The 14,782-nt window shown below is 47.7% G+C and overlaps 1 protein-coding gene across 1 annotated transcript in view; it reads right to left on the bottom strand.

Annotated features, from left to right (window-relative positions):
- Positions 1-14,782, bottom strand: part of LOC145798029 (uncharacterized) — a 43,332-nt gene that overhangs the window by 15,950 nt on the left and 12,600 nt on the right. The window contains exons 4-7 of the mRNA XM_082885478.1: positions 7,666-7,827; positions 6,979-7,572; positions 6,798-6,896; positions 6,384-6,590 (exon numbers count right to left, since the gene is read on the bottom strand). Coding sequence (XP_082741604.1) covers positions 6,384-6,590; positions 6,798-6,896; positions 6,979-7,572; positions 7,666-7,827 — 1,062 coding nt within the window. The remainder of the gene's footprint in view (positions 1-6,383; positions 6,591-6,797; positions 6,897-6,978; positions 7,573-7,665; positions 7,828-14,782) is intronic.

Genomic DNA, 14,782 nt, shown 5'->3' with positions numbered 1-14,782 from the left:
GCGGACTTCATCCCAACCACCCAAGTGATCAGGGCATATGACAATACCAGCAGAGAAGTGATGGGGACTGTTAAAATTCAAACTAAGGTTGGTCCAGGACAACACAGCATCGAATTTCATATCCTGGACGTTCCCGCAACCTTTAACTTACTATTGGGGCGACCGTGGTTGCACCAGGTCAAAGCAGTCTCTTCCACCCTACATCAAATGCTGAAATACCCTCACGGGAAAGGGGTAGCGATCGTTTTTGGGAATTCATCAATCCATCCACCGCCGGAAGTGTCTACACCTGTCTTGGAAATCGAGCACGGCACGGAGGATGTGTTTTTGTCGGGGTTCACTTTGGCCGAGGCTCAAGTGGTGCAGAATATCATGGCTGCGAATGAGGGCATGTATGTCAGCGCACAATCCATCTACCTCATGAACAAGCTAAAACATACCCCTGGGATGGGATTAGGGAGAAGTGGCCGGAAAGGCGTCTCAGTGTTGGCCGAAGTGCCACACAACCCTCACACCTTTGGACTGGGTTATCTACCCACCAAAGAGGACTGGTTGAGGAAAGGAAAAGAAATGGCCGGAAGAGCCAAGGCAAAGAGGGCTGGGAAGCCATTTGACTTAATACACAGGCCCATCTGGGGTACCCTAAACGGACGTTTCGTCCGGGAGGGGGAAGATTTTCCATTCTGCGGCTTCCCGGAGCCATGGCAAAACGCGGAAGGGAAGCGCGTGCCTGGTTTTGAAATCTTCTTCGACATACAACTATCTGGGGATGACGTTGCCGAAGCGCAGACAGACCCACCAACTGAGGTTGAGCAATTTGAAACAGTGGATCCTGAGAGTACAGAGCTGGAAATGGGGGTAGCACTGGCGAGTCTACTATCAGATCCTCCGATCGGCCAAGAGTGCTTGGGGGATAACTCTTCGGTTTCTGTGATTGGAGATGAAATAGCTGCGGGCTTTCCAGCGCCGATCTTGGATGCATCTATCGCACCTTCTCTCATCTAGCAGTATGAAGAAGGCTTTTTATCTAGCAGTTCCGGGTCAGGTAGTGAGCCGGAATCTGATTCTACCGAATCTTCTGCGTCGGAATCAGATTCTAGCTCGACTGAGTCTGAGTCCGGTATTCCTGGGGGTGATAACCCGGATACCACAGTCCTGTCTAGGTCGTCTTTTTCATTTTCTTTTGAGTCTGTTGTAACAGAGGAATCTGACGGCTTGGAAGTATTTAATGAGAATGATGTGGATGTGGTTTCCGAGTATTTTTCTGTGCCTTTGATTTATTGCTTAAATCAGGATTTTCAAAATTTTGATGAAAACAGCGAGGAAGAAATTCCCCCAGTTTTGCAACGATTAATCGATCAAGAGCAGGAAAGATTTGTTAAACCTTTAATGGATGAAATCACTACTGTAAATGTTGGTACTGAGAAGGACCCGCGGCTGGTCCAGATCGGGTCCACGTTGTCTTCAGAGGAGCGCGAGCGCTTAGTCGCTTTATTAAAAGATTTTAAAGATGTTTTCGCGTGGTCCTATGAAGACATGCCTGGAATCGATCCTGAGATTGTACAGCACCGGATCCCTCTTGATCCAGAGGCCCGCCCTGTCAAACAGAAACTCAGAAGGATTCGCCCGGACTGGGCCCTCAAGATTAAGGAAGAGGTCACCAAGCAAATTGACGCAGGGTTCCTGCTGGTATCTGAATATCCAACTTGGTTGGCCAACATAGTTCCGGTGCCAAAGAAGGATGGCAGAATTCGGGTCTGTGTAGACTTCAGAGATTTGAACAAGGCCAGTCCGAAGGACGATTTTCCCTTGCCGCACATCGACGAATTGGTAGATTTCACGGCAGGACACGCCTTGCTTTCGTTTATGGATGGTTTCTCAGGCTATAACCAGATAGTGATGGCACCCGAAGACCGGGAGAACACTGCGTTCACTACCCCGTGGGGGACATATTGTTATAGAGTGATGCCATTCGGGCTGAAGAATGCTGGAGCTACGTATCAACGGGCAGCGACTACAATATTGCATGATATGATCCATAAGGAGGTCGAGGTGTACGTGGACGACATGATTGTCAAGTCCAAAGATAGAGAGGGCCACTACACCGCCTTACAAAAATTCTTTCAACGGATCAAAGAGTTTCGGCTGCGACTGAATCCCCAGAAATGCACGTTTGGTGTTACAGCAGGGAAGATGTTAGGGTTTCTGATCACACAAAGGGGCATCGAGGTCGACCCTTCCAAAATCAAGGCCATCTTAGAAATGCCACCACCAAAGACTGAAAAGGAGGTGCGAGGCTTTCTGGGTAAAGTGCAATTCATAAGACGGTTTATTTCTAGATTAACCTTGACTTGTGAACCACTTTTTGGTCTCCTGAAGAAAGGAAAGAAATTCCAATGGGACGGCCGATGTCAAGTAGCTTTTGAGCAGATCAAAGAATATCTACAGAACCCACCCGTGTTGTCACCGCCAGAACCTGGGAGACCGTTGATACTGTACCTTTCGGTAACTGAGACTACCATGGGCTGCATGCTCGCGCAGGAGTCAGAAGACAAAGTGGAAAGGGCCATATACTATCTGAGCAAAAAGATGCTGGATTACGAGACCCGCTATACACCGCTGGAGAAGGCTTGTTTGGCCTTGGTATGGGCAACCAGGAAGCTGCGGCACTACCTGTTAGCCCACTCTGTAATGTTGGTTTCGCGTTTGGATCCCATCAAATATCTTTTCGAGAAACCAGCACTTACGGGTAGGCTAGCTCGTTGGCTGCTGTTGCTCTCCGAATTTGATTTGAAGTATGTGACGCGAAAGTCAGTAAAAGGCAGAGCGGTAGCAGAGTTCCTTGCCGACCACCCGGTTGAGGGGGATGAAGCGGTTGAGTATCTATTCCCAGATGAAGCCATTCTGCACGTCGAAGATGAAATTTGGACAATGTACTTTGACGGAGCGTCAAACCAGTATGGGTATGGGATAGGGGTATTGCTGATAGCGCCTGATGATTCCCGTATCCCTTTAGCATTCAAGCTCCGATTCAAAGTTTCCAACAATGAGGCAGAGTACGAGGCATGCATTGCTGGCCTGGAAGCAGCCCTGGAACTAGGGGCAAGACGGTTGGACGTCATTGGGGACTCGAACCTTGTTGTGTCTCAAGCAAAAGGAGATTGGAAGGTCAAGGAGGAAAAGATGATAATCTACCACCAAACCTTGGATTTGTTAATTCCTCGGTTTGAGAAGCTAAATTTTACCCACCTCGTAAGAGAGAACAACAGGTTTGCAGATTCACTAGCAACTCTATCTTCTATGATAGACATCCCGTCCGGAGTCCGGATGCGTCCAGTCATTATTGATCAGAAGTTCGCGCCGGCATACGAGTCGATTTCCGCCATAGATGAGGTTCAAGACGGCAACCCCTGGTATTACGACATCTGGAACTTCTTGGAAAAGGAGACATATCCACTAGGGGCAAATGCCAAAGATAAGAGGGCTGTCAGAAGAATGGCTGCTCAATTCGTTATCTGCGGAGGAAATTTGTACAAAAGGAGTCATCTGGGAACGCATAAGCTCTGTGTAGAAGCTGAAGAGTCAAAATGCCTGATGGAAGCCATCCATGGGGGGGAGTGCGGTGCACACATGAATGGAGTAATGCTGGCCAGAAAGATCCTCAGACAGGGCTACTACTGGTCAACCATGGAGGAGGATTGTATTAGCTTTGTTCGGCGATGCCACAAATGTCAAATTCATGCAAATCGCATGAACATCCCGCCGTCAAAACTGTACAACATGACTTCGCCGTGGCCTTTTTCAGTCTGGGGAATTGATGTGATCGGAGCTGTTACCCCGAAGGGGTCCAACGGGCATGAGTTTATCCTAGTAGCGATAGATTATTTCACAAAGTGGGTCGAGGCCCAATCATACGCAGTGTTGAAGGCGTCGCATGTCGCAAAGTTCATCAGGAACAACATCATCTGTCGCTACGGGGTGCCAAACGAAATAATTTCAGACAATGGTTCCCACTTCAAGAAAGAAGTGATAGACTTGTTGGAGAAATACAATGTGGCTTTTCATAAGTCATCTACATACAGGCCACAGACCAACGGAGCAGTTGAGGCCGCCAACAAGAATATCAAGCATATACTACAGAAGATGGTGGAAACCTATCGAGATTGGCCAGACAAGCTGCCATTTGCTCTGTGGGGCTACAGGACTTCAATCAGAACTTCTACTGGAGCAACTCCATATTCATTGGTCTATGGAATGGAGGCTGTTCTACCCATTGAGATTGAGGTCCCATCATTACGAGTATTGGCTGAATGCCAGATAGCCGAAGCAGATTGGCAGCAAAGCAGATTCGAAGAACTCATGCTCTTTGATGAAAGAAGACTGAAAGCACTGTACCACATCCAAGGTTATCAACGCAGAATTGCCCGGGCTTTCAACAAGAAGGTTAAGTCCAGGAATCTGAAAGAAGGAGATTTGGTGCTCAAGGACAACCGAACTCCCATCCACGACCCAAGGGGCAAGTTCAAACCTAATTGGACTGGTCCTTACATCATCAAAGCTATCTGGTCAGGTGGGGCTGTGGTTTTGATGGATCTAGATGGCTTGGAGTTTTCACAACCAATCAATATGGACAAGTTGAAGAAATACTATCCTTGAGAGGCTCGCTAGGCCGAAAACCCGAAAGGGCGACCTAGGCAAGATTCAGAGCACAAAAAATTAGAAAATATAAAAACTGAGCTCGCAAGGTTGAAAACCCGCAAAGGGCGGCCTTGGCAAAAGTTAGAGCGCAAAAGGAGAGTGAAAATACTCGAGCGAACCTAAGCCTGAACTACGTAAGACTTGATTCCCATCTTTGGGATACGTAGGCAGCTTCGTCTTGAAGTTCAGTCATAAACTTTTCCCCGATCAACTTTGTCCATTTCGATCATCTCAGTCATCTTTATCTATCAGCATTTACCGTGATCTCCGGTACAGTGCTGTTCAAACTAGGGGCAACTTTCCGTTGCTTTGGAGTGCCACATTGTTCTTCAGACTAGGGGCAACTTTCCAGTTGCAGGGATCTGAGGTTGTGCATCTCAGTGACAGATTTTCGGCATGTCCAGTTCTGATCCACATCGACAATAGTTTTGAAAAGTTTTAATAAAAGTTGACTTTGTTCAAATCAATCTTTTTATGACTTAGACCATTTTTGGACCAAAAGTGGAAAATTTTCAGTACCATAACTTTCAATTTCATTGATTTCAAAATAGAGTTCTCTTGCTCTTGCATTACAATCGAGGTTGCTTATTTTAGTACAGTCATAAAGAAAACTTGAAAATGCTAGATAAGCAATAAATTTGGGGCATAGTTGAATCAAGTATCTCTGTGTCCCCTTCCAGAGCTGGACGGAGCATCTGATGCCAAGCTGGGCCCAAATTGTACCTCCTCTTTGAGCCAATCCACGCATTCATCTGACAAAGTGCAACTGAAGGTTGAAGCAGGGGGCCAGAAGCTCTCTAGTCCTCCATGCCGTGGCATATCTCGGGCTGGCCAGCCATTCACTTTTTGCAAAAATGGCCGGCCAGCTCCCCGGGATGGCTAGCAATGCTGCAGTGTGTCTCCTCGGCCCTGTTTTACTCTTCGAAGGAGAACTCCAAGCATTTCCATGCAACGGGAAAGTCGAAGGCCTTCATTCCGGATGCGTTCCGATGCCCAGATCGTCAGAAGTACACTTTGTTGTTGTTGAGTTTTGCTTATCGAGTTGTTGCATTTTGCTTATCGAGTTGTTTGTCGAGCGGACGTGTTTTGTGTTTTGAGTCATTGCTCTCTGTTTAAGCAATTTTTGTTAAAGTCTTGTTTATTTGCGTTGTTGCATTTTGCTTATCGAGTTGTAAACTTGCTAAAGATTCTGTTATATCTTAGTAAGTTGAGTTGTTTAGTTTGTTGCGTCGGTTCACTACCTGATTTGGTGATTACACAACGTACATTTCCTTTCAAATTCATTTTTGTGCGAAATAAATGATGCGATACGATGCTAAAAGTTCAAAATACAAACACCTTTTCAAAAGCTATTTCATTTCATCATGCTTTACAACAAACAAAAGGTACAGGTTTTACAAAAACAAAACTGCCTAACAATGTGCAAAGTGCTACAAACTACTAGTAAAAGAAAAATAAAGCAGGAAATAGCAACATCAAAATCCTCGGGAACGGGAACGAGAAGCACGCCTGGTCCTCTTTTGTGGAACAACCTCCACACCATCATCAGAGTCGGAGCTGTCGTCCTCAGGATCCTCCTCAGCCTCGCCTCTGTTCCCCGAGCCAAAACCGGAGCCTCCCTCCTCGACAGATGTCTCGAACTGACGGTCGGTAGCCTCCTCCTCCTCCTCCTCATCAGACTCCACCTCCACAACATGAGCCCTGCGTCTGCGGACAGGCCCCCCTCGAGCTCCTCGGGAAGGCTGAGATGGCCCGGCTCCTCGGGAAGGCCGAGATGACCCCTCCCCCTGATAAGGCCCGGATGGCCCAGCTCCCTGATAAGGCCCAGATGGCCCAGCTCCCCAATGAGGCCCAGGTGGCCTGGTCTGTGGCTGACCGGACCATGAAGGCATCTGAAAACAAAGAGTTCAATTCAAATACATCAGTCCAAATATATACATCAGATGCAGATACAAGCAAAAGCTACGTAAAGTGGGTGCATGTAAATACAGTGTACAAGTGAGGTGTGTGTCAGATGTGCTCTACACAAGTAGTCTATCGATGCAGTAGAAATCAGCATGTCATCAGAAGTATGATAAATGCCAAAAACTGAAGGGTACCTGAATGCCCGCGACAGACAACTGTGCCTCCCTGCGTAGGACCATGCCCTCGAGTGTGGCCACCAGCCCAACCATCTCCTCCATGTACCCTCGCGATGGCTGCAAAAATGAGTTCATAATCATCAGTGAACAAATGAGTGTCTAAACATCTGAAATGATGAATGACGAAAGTGGAGCATACCGGCGGTGAGTCCGGATCAATGGCGTATCGATCACTGGGCATCGGAGGCTCTAGTGGAATCGGAATCGGAGAGCTAGTCCCATACTGCCACGCCATCAACTCAGTAGGCATATCTGGCCATCCCAGATGAGGATGAATCGACGGGTTCGGAGGAAACGGTCTACTCCCACCTCTAGATGCGTCAGCCCTGCTAGAAGAAGGGATGTCTGTAGCTCGAGCCTGAGCCTGATCCGAGGATGACATACCGGCAGGTCTCATCATCGGAATACGAGCTTCTGTCAATGGAGGCATCAAATATATGTGACGATAGGTGGCGTAGTCCCCCTCCGCAACATATAACAAAGCATCACTGCCCAGCATGGCGCCGACTACCTCTGAGTAAGAGAGCCTGTCAGCGGTCCGCATACTAGCTGGAGGTACCGCGGGAACATCCTGAGAAAGATACCCCCGTACCTGGCACAGAAAGCGCTCCCCCAGGAACCAGACTCTGCCGACTGGCCCTTCGAGCAGGACCCTATACCGGGAGATGCCTGATGCTCCGGTATACTGAAGTAGGAGATCATCACCCAGAGGTGCCCAAGGCTGCCAAGTAATCTACGGATGATAAATGTATAAACCAATCAGAGAACGAGAATATACAGAGCAAGTCAAAGATGAAAATGAAAAGAACTGAAAGTTCTGAAGTACCTCTGAGTGTCGCACAGTGTCGAAGTACTGTCGCAGGCGAACCAGGGTCTCTCGAGGCCTCGCCCGGTGCGGGCCCTCAAATATCAATGAATATGGGGTCACGGGAATCCCCACCACCTCCAGCACTGGGGCTAACGATGGGAAGTATACATAAGCCCATAACTGAGAAAAGCAGTGCAGAATGTAAGTACGAAATGCTGAGAGCAAAATGCAGACTGTAAAAGTACGCTGTGTGTGCAATGTACAAGTAATGAAGAGCAGAAATGTAAATCGAGGGGACAGAAAATACCTCCCAAGCTCTCCAGTAGCCGCCAAGCAAATCGCCCCGCCCGCGGGAGGTCGCGCTCATGTAAAAGTAGAGGGTAGCCAGGCCAGCGCCACCCCAATCATATCTACTGACCTGTGATAGGTCGACTAGAGCGCTCAGCAGATATAGCCCAATGGTGTTCCCTCTGTCGGCGAACAGGGTAGTCCCGAAGAGGAACATCAGGAAGCCACGAGCATACTGCTCTGTCTCCTCAGGAGTCTCGGGCACCATCTCAGCCCGCCGGAAATGGGAGGAGAACCAAGTATACCTGACTCTCCCTGAAACCCTATCAACAGGTGGGCGAGCCCCCAACAAATACATCCAGGCGGCCTCCCACTCGCCCATATCCTCGTCATAGGGGATGGCCCAACCTCCGACATCAAGGCCGGTCAATACAGCAAAATCAAAAGGGGTCATGGTCATGTCCCCGGTGGCAGAGAAATGAAAGGAATTGGTGGTGTCCCACCATCTCTCTACCAAAGCTGCCATCAAGGTCCTCCTGGCAGGACAGCGTGACAACCCGACACAGAAGGGGCCGAACCCCGTCAAATCTACCAAGTCTCTGACGCCCTCCGGGAGCTCAGCGTACCAATCCCTCGCCATGGTGGAACCATATCCTCGCACACTGCGGGAACCACCCTGCATTCAGAATGAATATATGTGTCAATAATGAAATAAATGGGCTGTGTGCCAATAAGATGAAATGGGCTGTGTGCCGATGAAGTAAAATAAGCTACATGCAAATTCTATCTACCTGGGCTGCGTGTTCAGAAAATTTGAAATTTGGGCTGCGTGTTCAATTTTCAGTTACTTGTGGGCTGCGTGTTCACTATCTACCTGGGCTGCGTGTTCACTATCTACCTGGGCTGCGTGTTCAGAAAATTTGAATTTTGGGCTGCGTGTTCAACTTTCAGTTTAATTGTGGGCTGCGTGTTCACTATCTACCTAGGCTGCGTGTTCAGAAAATTTGAAATTTGGGCTGCGTGTTCAACTTTCAGTTTAATTGTGGGCTGCGTGTTCACTATCTACCTGGGCTGCGTGTTCAGAAAATTTGAATTTTGGGCTGCATGTTCAACTTTCAGTTAATTTGTGGGCTGCGTGTTCACTATCTACCTGGGCTGCGTGTTCAGAGAATTTGAATTTTGGGCTGCGTGTTCAACTTTCAGTTAATTTGTGGGCTGCGTGTTCACCATCTACCTGGGCTGCGTGTTCAGAGAATTTGAATTTTGGGCTGCGTGTTCAACTTTCAGTTAATTTGTGGGCTGCGTGTTCACTATCTACCTGGGCTGCGTGTTCAGAGAATTTGAATTTTGGGCTGCGTGTTCAACTTTCAGTTAATTTGTGGGCTGCGTGTTCACTATCTATCTGGGCTGTGTGTTCAGAAAAATTTGAAGTTTGGGCTGCGTGTTCACTATCTACCTGGGCTGCGTGTTCAGAGAATTTTGAATTTTGGGCTGCGTGTTCAACTTTCAGTCTAATTGTGGGCTGCGTGTTCACCATCTACCTGGGCTGCGTGTTCAGAGAATTTGAATTTTGGGCTGCGTGTTCAACTTTCAGTTAATTTGTGGGCTGCGTGTTCACCATCTACCTGGGCTGCGTGTTCAGAGAATTTTGAATTTTGGGCTGCGTGTTCAACTTTCAGTTAATTTGTGGGCTACGTGTTCACTATCTACCTGGGCTGCGTGTTCAGAGAATTTGACTTTTGGGCTGCGTGTTCAACTTTCAGTTAAATTGTGGGCTGCGTGTTCACCATCTATCTGGGCTGTGTGTTCAGAAAAATTTGAAGTTTGGGCTGCGTGTTCAACTTCCATTTAAAGTGTGGGCTGTGTGTTCACTTTCGAATTCGGGCTGAGTGTTCGACAAATCAGTGTTTGAGCCATGTGTTTTAATGTGGGCTGTGTGCTCGCAATTAATTAATGAACCGAGTGTTCGAAAATTCAAGTGTTGAAACTACATGTTCAAGATGTAAGGAAAGTACTATGTCACAAGCTAGCATGGCAAGGGTGCGAAATGTAAAATACAGAAGATGAGGTAAATACCTCTCGAGCCTCATGAGAGAGATGCTGCTCCGGCTCTCTGAGAAGCAGATCCGTGGGTGCTCTCTCGTCAAAACTGGTAAAATGACGGAAAACGGCACGAGGGAGGACGTGCACTGCCGGACGGTACCTCTCGGGCATGAAAGGTCGAGTCCTCGGAGGTAGAGTCGTGGGATCGAAATCATCTCCGGCACCTGGGAAACCCCCGCCGTGAGGAGAATTGCCTGCCATTTTCAAGAATCTGCAAAAGAGGAACAAAAATGAGCAAAATGCGCAAAAATTGGAAAAAGTCAACAAAAGTCAACTCTCGGGAAATAAAAAGTCAACAAAAGTCAACTCCCGAGAAAATATTCTAAATATTAAGATGAACTTACCTCAAGTGGTGAAAATGCAAAAAGAAGCTCTGAAGCCGGAATTTAATCGCTCCAAAGTGTTTAAAACTAAGTGTTTTTACAAAAACAATTTGCGCGAGGCGTTGGAAAACGCGCGTAAAACTTAAAACTGGAGAGAAAAGTGTTGAAAGAGGCAAGAAATGAAGTGGGGTTCGGCTGCCATTTATAGGCTTCAAGCCTTGGATGAAAGGCATGCAAAAAGGAGGCAAAAGGACCGAAATACCCTCGGAAAAAGGGCATGGCCGGCCGGCCCCTGTTTCTGGCTGGCCAGCCATCTGCTTTTTGCAGAAATGGCCGGCCAGCCATTGGCTTTTGTGGAAAACGGTTGGCCACCTCCCCTTGGGAAGATAAACGGCCGGCCATCATCCCCACATGCTCACCTAGCTCTCTGCAAATTTTGAGGAAGATCGGAGTTCCCGGGACCTGAAAAAGTTCAAGAAAAGTACACTTCCGGTCGCGCAATTGCTCCGTCGGGACTTCGGTTTCAAGTTCTGACATATGTCTCATCATCATTCATCGAAATCAAAGTGTATCCTTTTTGAATGAGCTGTAACCATTCAAAGAAGCAGATCGGAGGCCGTGATCGAGTTACCCTCGCCGAAACACACGTTTCCATACTCGTTGTTTCACGACGAATGACACTCTGACTCATGCTCGTTTTTGTACTTTCATGCACACATCTTGCATTCTCATGGGCATACTCACATTGTCATGTACATTTCTTGATATTGGCGTACCTCCGTGTTTGAGCATGCGTTGTCACACATATTCCATTCTTGCATTGCGACGCATTCACTCACCAACACTGCGTGTGTCGAACTTCCAGAATCACATCAAATATGTGTTGTTAGCATATTGTACTTGTTGCAATTTCTCTCTTTTGCAGGCACGATATTGTACGATATTGTATGTACGGTTCAATTGGGGCTGGTGCGACCAGACGAATCGCGCAGGTATCGTATCTTCTCCGTGTGAGACGTGGCGGGGATTGAATAATCCTCCGCATTCTTAACTGCATGAAATGTAGTTGTTGCTTTGCATTCTTGCTTAAAACTGTTGCATCTATTTGCGAATACTTGCTTCATTACAGCTTGCTGCATTTGCACGATCATTGGGTTACCTTCGGTTTCTTGTATATCATTTGCATTTTGCCCCCTGCCTGCGAGCATGCCTGCGGGCACATCTCTGTTTATCCTGTATGTTTGTCTAAGTCTTCGGCCTTGTCAAAAATGGGTCGTCTCTTGGCTTTGACATTCACTCCCGTCACTTGTGACTTCCGAGTTCTGTCAAAGAGGGGCAACTGTAGACACCCCATTTTTGACCGACCTTAAGACTCAGACGTCGCCAATTGAGCGCTTGGTGATGTTGCATAATGTGCTCGTTCAGAAGTTTCAGAGTCGCGGCCGTAAGCCCTGCCTCCGGACTTCCGAACCCTTTTCTGTGCCTTGTCTCGGTTTGCGAACCAGACTCGGTTTTCTCTGTTTCTTTTCCTGAAGGGAGGGAGAGGTCCCGTAGACCATCTCTCAATGTCCGTAGGCTACATTTGGTGGCCGTAGGCCATTTTGCCCATTTCGGAGTCCGGTTCCCGGTTTTCGGAGCCGTCAGGCCGTGTGCCTCGGTTCGGGACCGCTTAACCATCTCCTATTGCTCTGATTTTTGGCATACATCTTATTTCATCCATTTTGAGGGACACTGGGGGCTGAGAAACCCACTTCGAGGTCGAATACAATTTTCGGTGCTTAACAGCCCATTTTCGGGACCCCAAACTGCGTGTTTTGGCTCCGGAACATTCGTTTTGCAACGGTTTTCGCTCATTTTTGGCAGGTACCTCTGTTTTATCCCGAGGAAGGTCACTGAAGGGTGGGAGGCCAGCAATTGTTGCAGCAACCAGTTATCTCTCCTCCCGAGCCTCCCGGCGCCCGTTTTTCGCACTTCCGGGCTAATGTTGAATACCTTAGAGCTAGCGTTGCCAACTTTCAACCACGTATCTGTGATCTACACACCTGAGAGGCCCCTAAAAGTTCATGGCCGGCCATTAAGGTCACCTGACCCTTTTGAACCCTTTCTTCCGGGCTAATGTTGAACCTCTTGGACCTCTTTTCTTGAACTTTGAACCACATATCTGTGATGTACACACCTGAGAGGCCCCTAAAAGTTCATGGCCGGCCAGTAAGTCAACTTGACCCTTTTGACCCCCTCTTTCCGAGCCATTGTTGAACCCCTTGGGCCCACTTTCTTGGAATTTCAATTACATGGTTGTGTTGTACACACATAGGGCTACCTCCCCAATACCTGGCCGGCCAGAAAAGCTGGTTGACCCTTTTGACCCCTAGCCGGCCGGCTAGGGGGTGTGGCCGGCCGGCCACCTCCAGCAAAAGTGAGCGGCCGGCCGTGCTCTCCTCACTGTACCCTTTCCAGCTGTGGGGCAATATCCCCCAGATATTTTCTGTATCCGGGGGATATTTTGGGAGAGAGGATTCCTCTCCAACTCACCCCCCTTTTACACCCCTTTCTTGACCTTATAACCAGCTGAGGGTCTTCTTTATGAGGGTTAGAAAAATTCTTCTCCAAGGACAAACCCTAAACTCCATTGTCTTCTTCTTCAATTCTTCAAAAAACCCTAAGTCTATAATCTTCATTCCTTCTACACCACCAAGCTCCACCACCACCATCTCTGTTTGGTGATTATTTTATACACTTCATGTTTTAGCACCTTTTGAGCCTTATTTTGCATCATATTTTTAGCATGTTTGTACACTGATTTTGAGGCTGCCATATACTGTAAATGTTCATATTTTTGGTCCATCTTCAGTGTTGTAGAAGGAAATTTTTCAGTTTGAGTTTTTCTTATACCACTTGCTTCATTACCCCTCTTTTGGCCCCTATTCTTGCATGCTATTTTCGCCATACCTATACTTGCTGTTTGGCCATGTTTATAACTGGAAAAGTGCTTATTTTGCGACTGTCTAGCTTCTGTCTTTGCATTGCATGTCCATGTTGTGCATGTTTAGTATGGCTATAGGCCATTTCGGATGCCTAATGTTGCATTTCGGGTCATTTCCTTGCATTTCATGTCATTTCGCTTCATTTCGGGACTGTTTTCCCCCATATTTTGTTGCTGAAATTCCATTAGCATGCTTGCATATCATTTTTGCCATGTTTCATTGCATTTTATCATTGCCTCGGTTTGCGTGCCCGTGTGCACGCATTTCGAGGCACTCCGTTTTTATCCGCTGGCATCCGATGTGAGTGTGACTGAGGCTCACTCATGTTGGTATAAACCCACTTGTCATTTCCATGCCATTTCATTGCATTTTATCACTACCTCGGTTTGCGTGCCCGTGTGCACGCATTTCGAGGCACTTCATTTTCATCCGCCGGCATCTTATGTGAGTGTGGCTGAGGCTCACTCATGTTAGTATAAGTCCATATTGCATTCTGTATGTCATATGCATTGCGTATGCATTGCCTCGGTTTGCGTGCCCGTGTGCACGCATTTCGAGGCACTTCATTTTCGGCCATTGGCATCCGATGTGAGTGTGGCTGAGGCTCACTCATGTTGGTATAAGCCCATTTGTCATTTCCATGTCACTTTAGCACCGCCTCGGTTTGCGTGCCCGTGTGCACGTACTTCGAGGCATCTCATCTTCATTACATCTGTCATCGCCTCGGTTTGCGTGCCCGTGTGCACGTACTTCGAGGCATCTCATCTTCATTGCATCTGTCATCGCCTCGGTTTGCGTGTCCGTGTGCACGTACTTCGAGGCATCTCATTTTCATTGTATCTGTCATCGCCTCAGTTTGCGTGCCCGTGTGCACGCACTTCGAGGCATCTCATTTTCGTTGCATCTGTCATCGCCTCGGTTTGCGTGTTCGTGTGCACGTACTTCGAGGCACCTTATTTGCATTGCATCTGTTATTGCCTCGGTTTGCGTGCCCGTGTGCACGCATTTCGAGGCATCTCATTTTCACTGCATTTACCATTACCTCGGTTTGCGTGCCCGTGTGCACGCATTTCGAGGCATCTCATTTTCAACATCCCGTCACTTTCTCGGTTTGCGTGCCTGTGTGCACGCATTTCGAGGCATCTCATTTTCATAGCTTTGAGTATGTTAGGATTGTATCCTAGTTGCATTTCATGCATATCATGCACATTGCACCATGTCTGGAATAGGAGTTAGCCCGGGCACGGGAAACGAGGTACATTTCGTACTCCGAGTGACGGAATGTGTTTCAATTCCCCAGTCACCGACACTCCGGATTATCCATGATGGAGTTAGGTTTTAGCTGTAGTTTCATGTGCATTCATCCTATATTGAGTTGTGCATTTCGACTCCTCGGCCATCATGCCTCGGTATGCGTGATTGGTGGCACGAGGATCG

Source organism: Camellia sinensis, chromosome 8 (assembly GCF_055761805.1).
Source record: "Camellia sinensis isolate YWXY chromosome 8, ASM5576180v1, whole genome shotgun sequence".
Classification (NCBI taxonomy): domain Eukaryota; kingdom Viridiplantae; phylum Streptophyta; class Magnoliopsida; order Ericales; family Theaceae; genus Camellia; species Camellia sinensis.
This window is presented reverse-complemented; position numbering and strand designations above follow the sequence as displayed.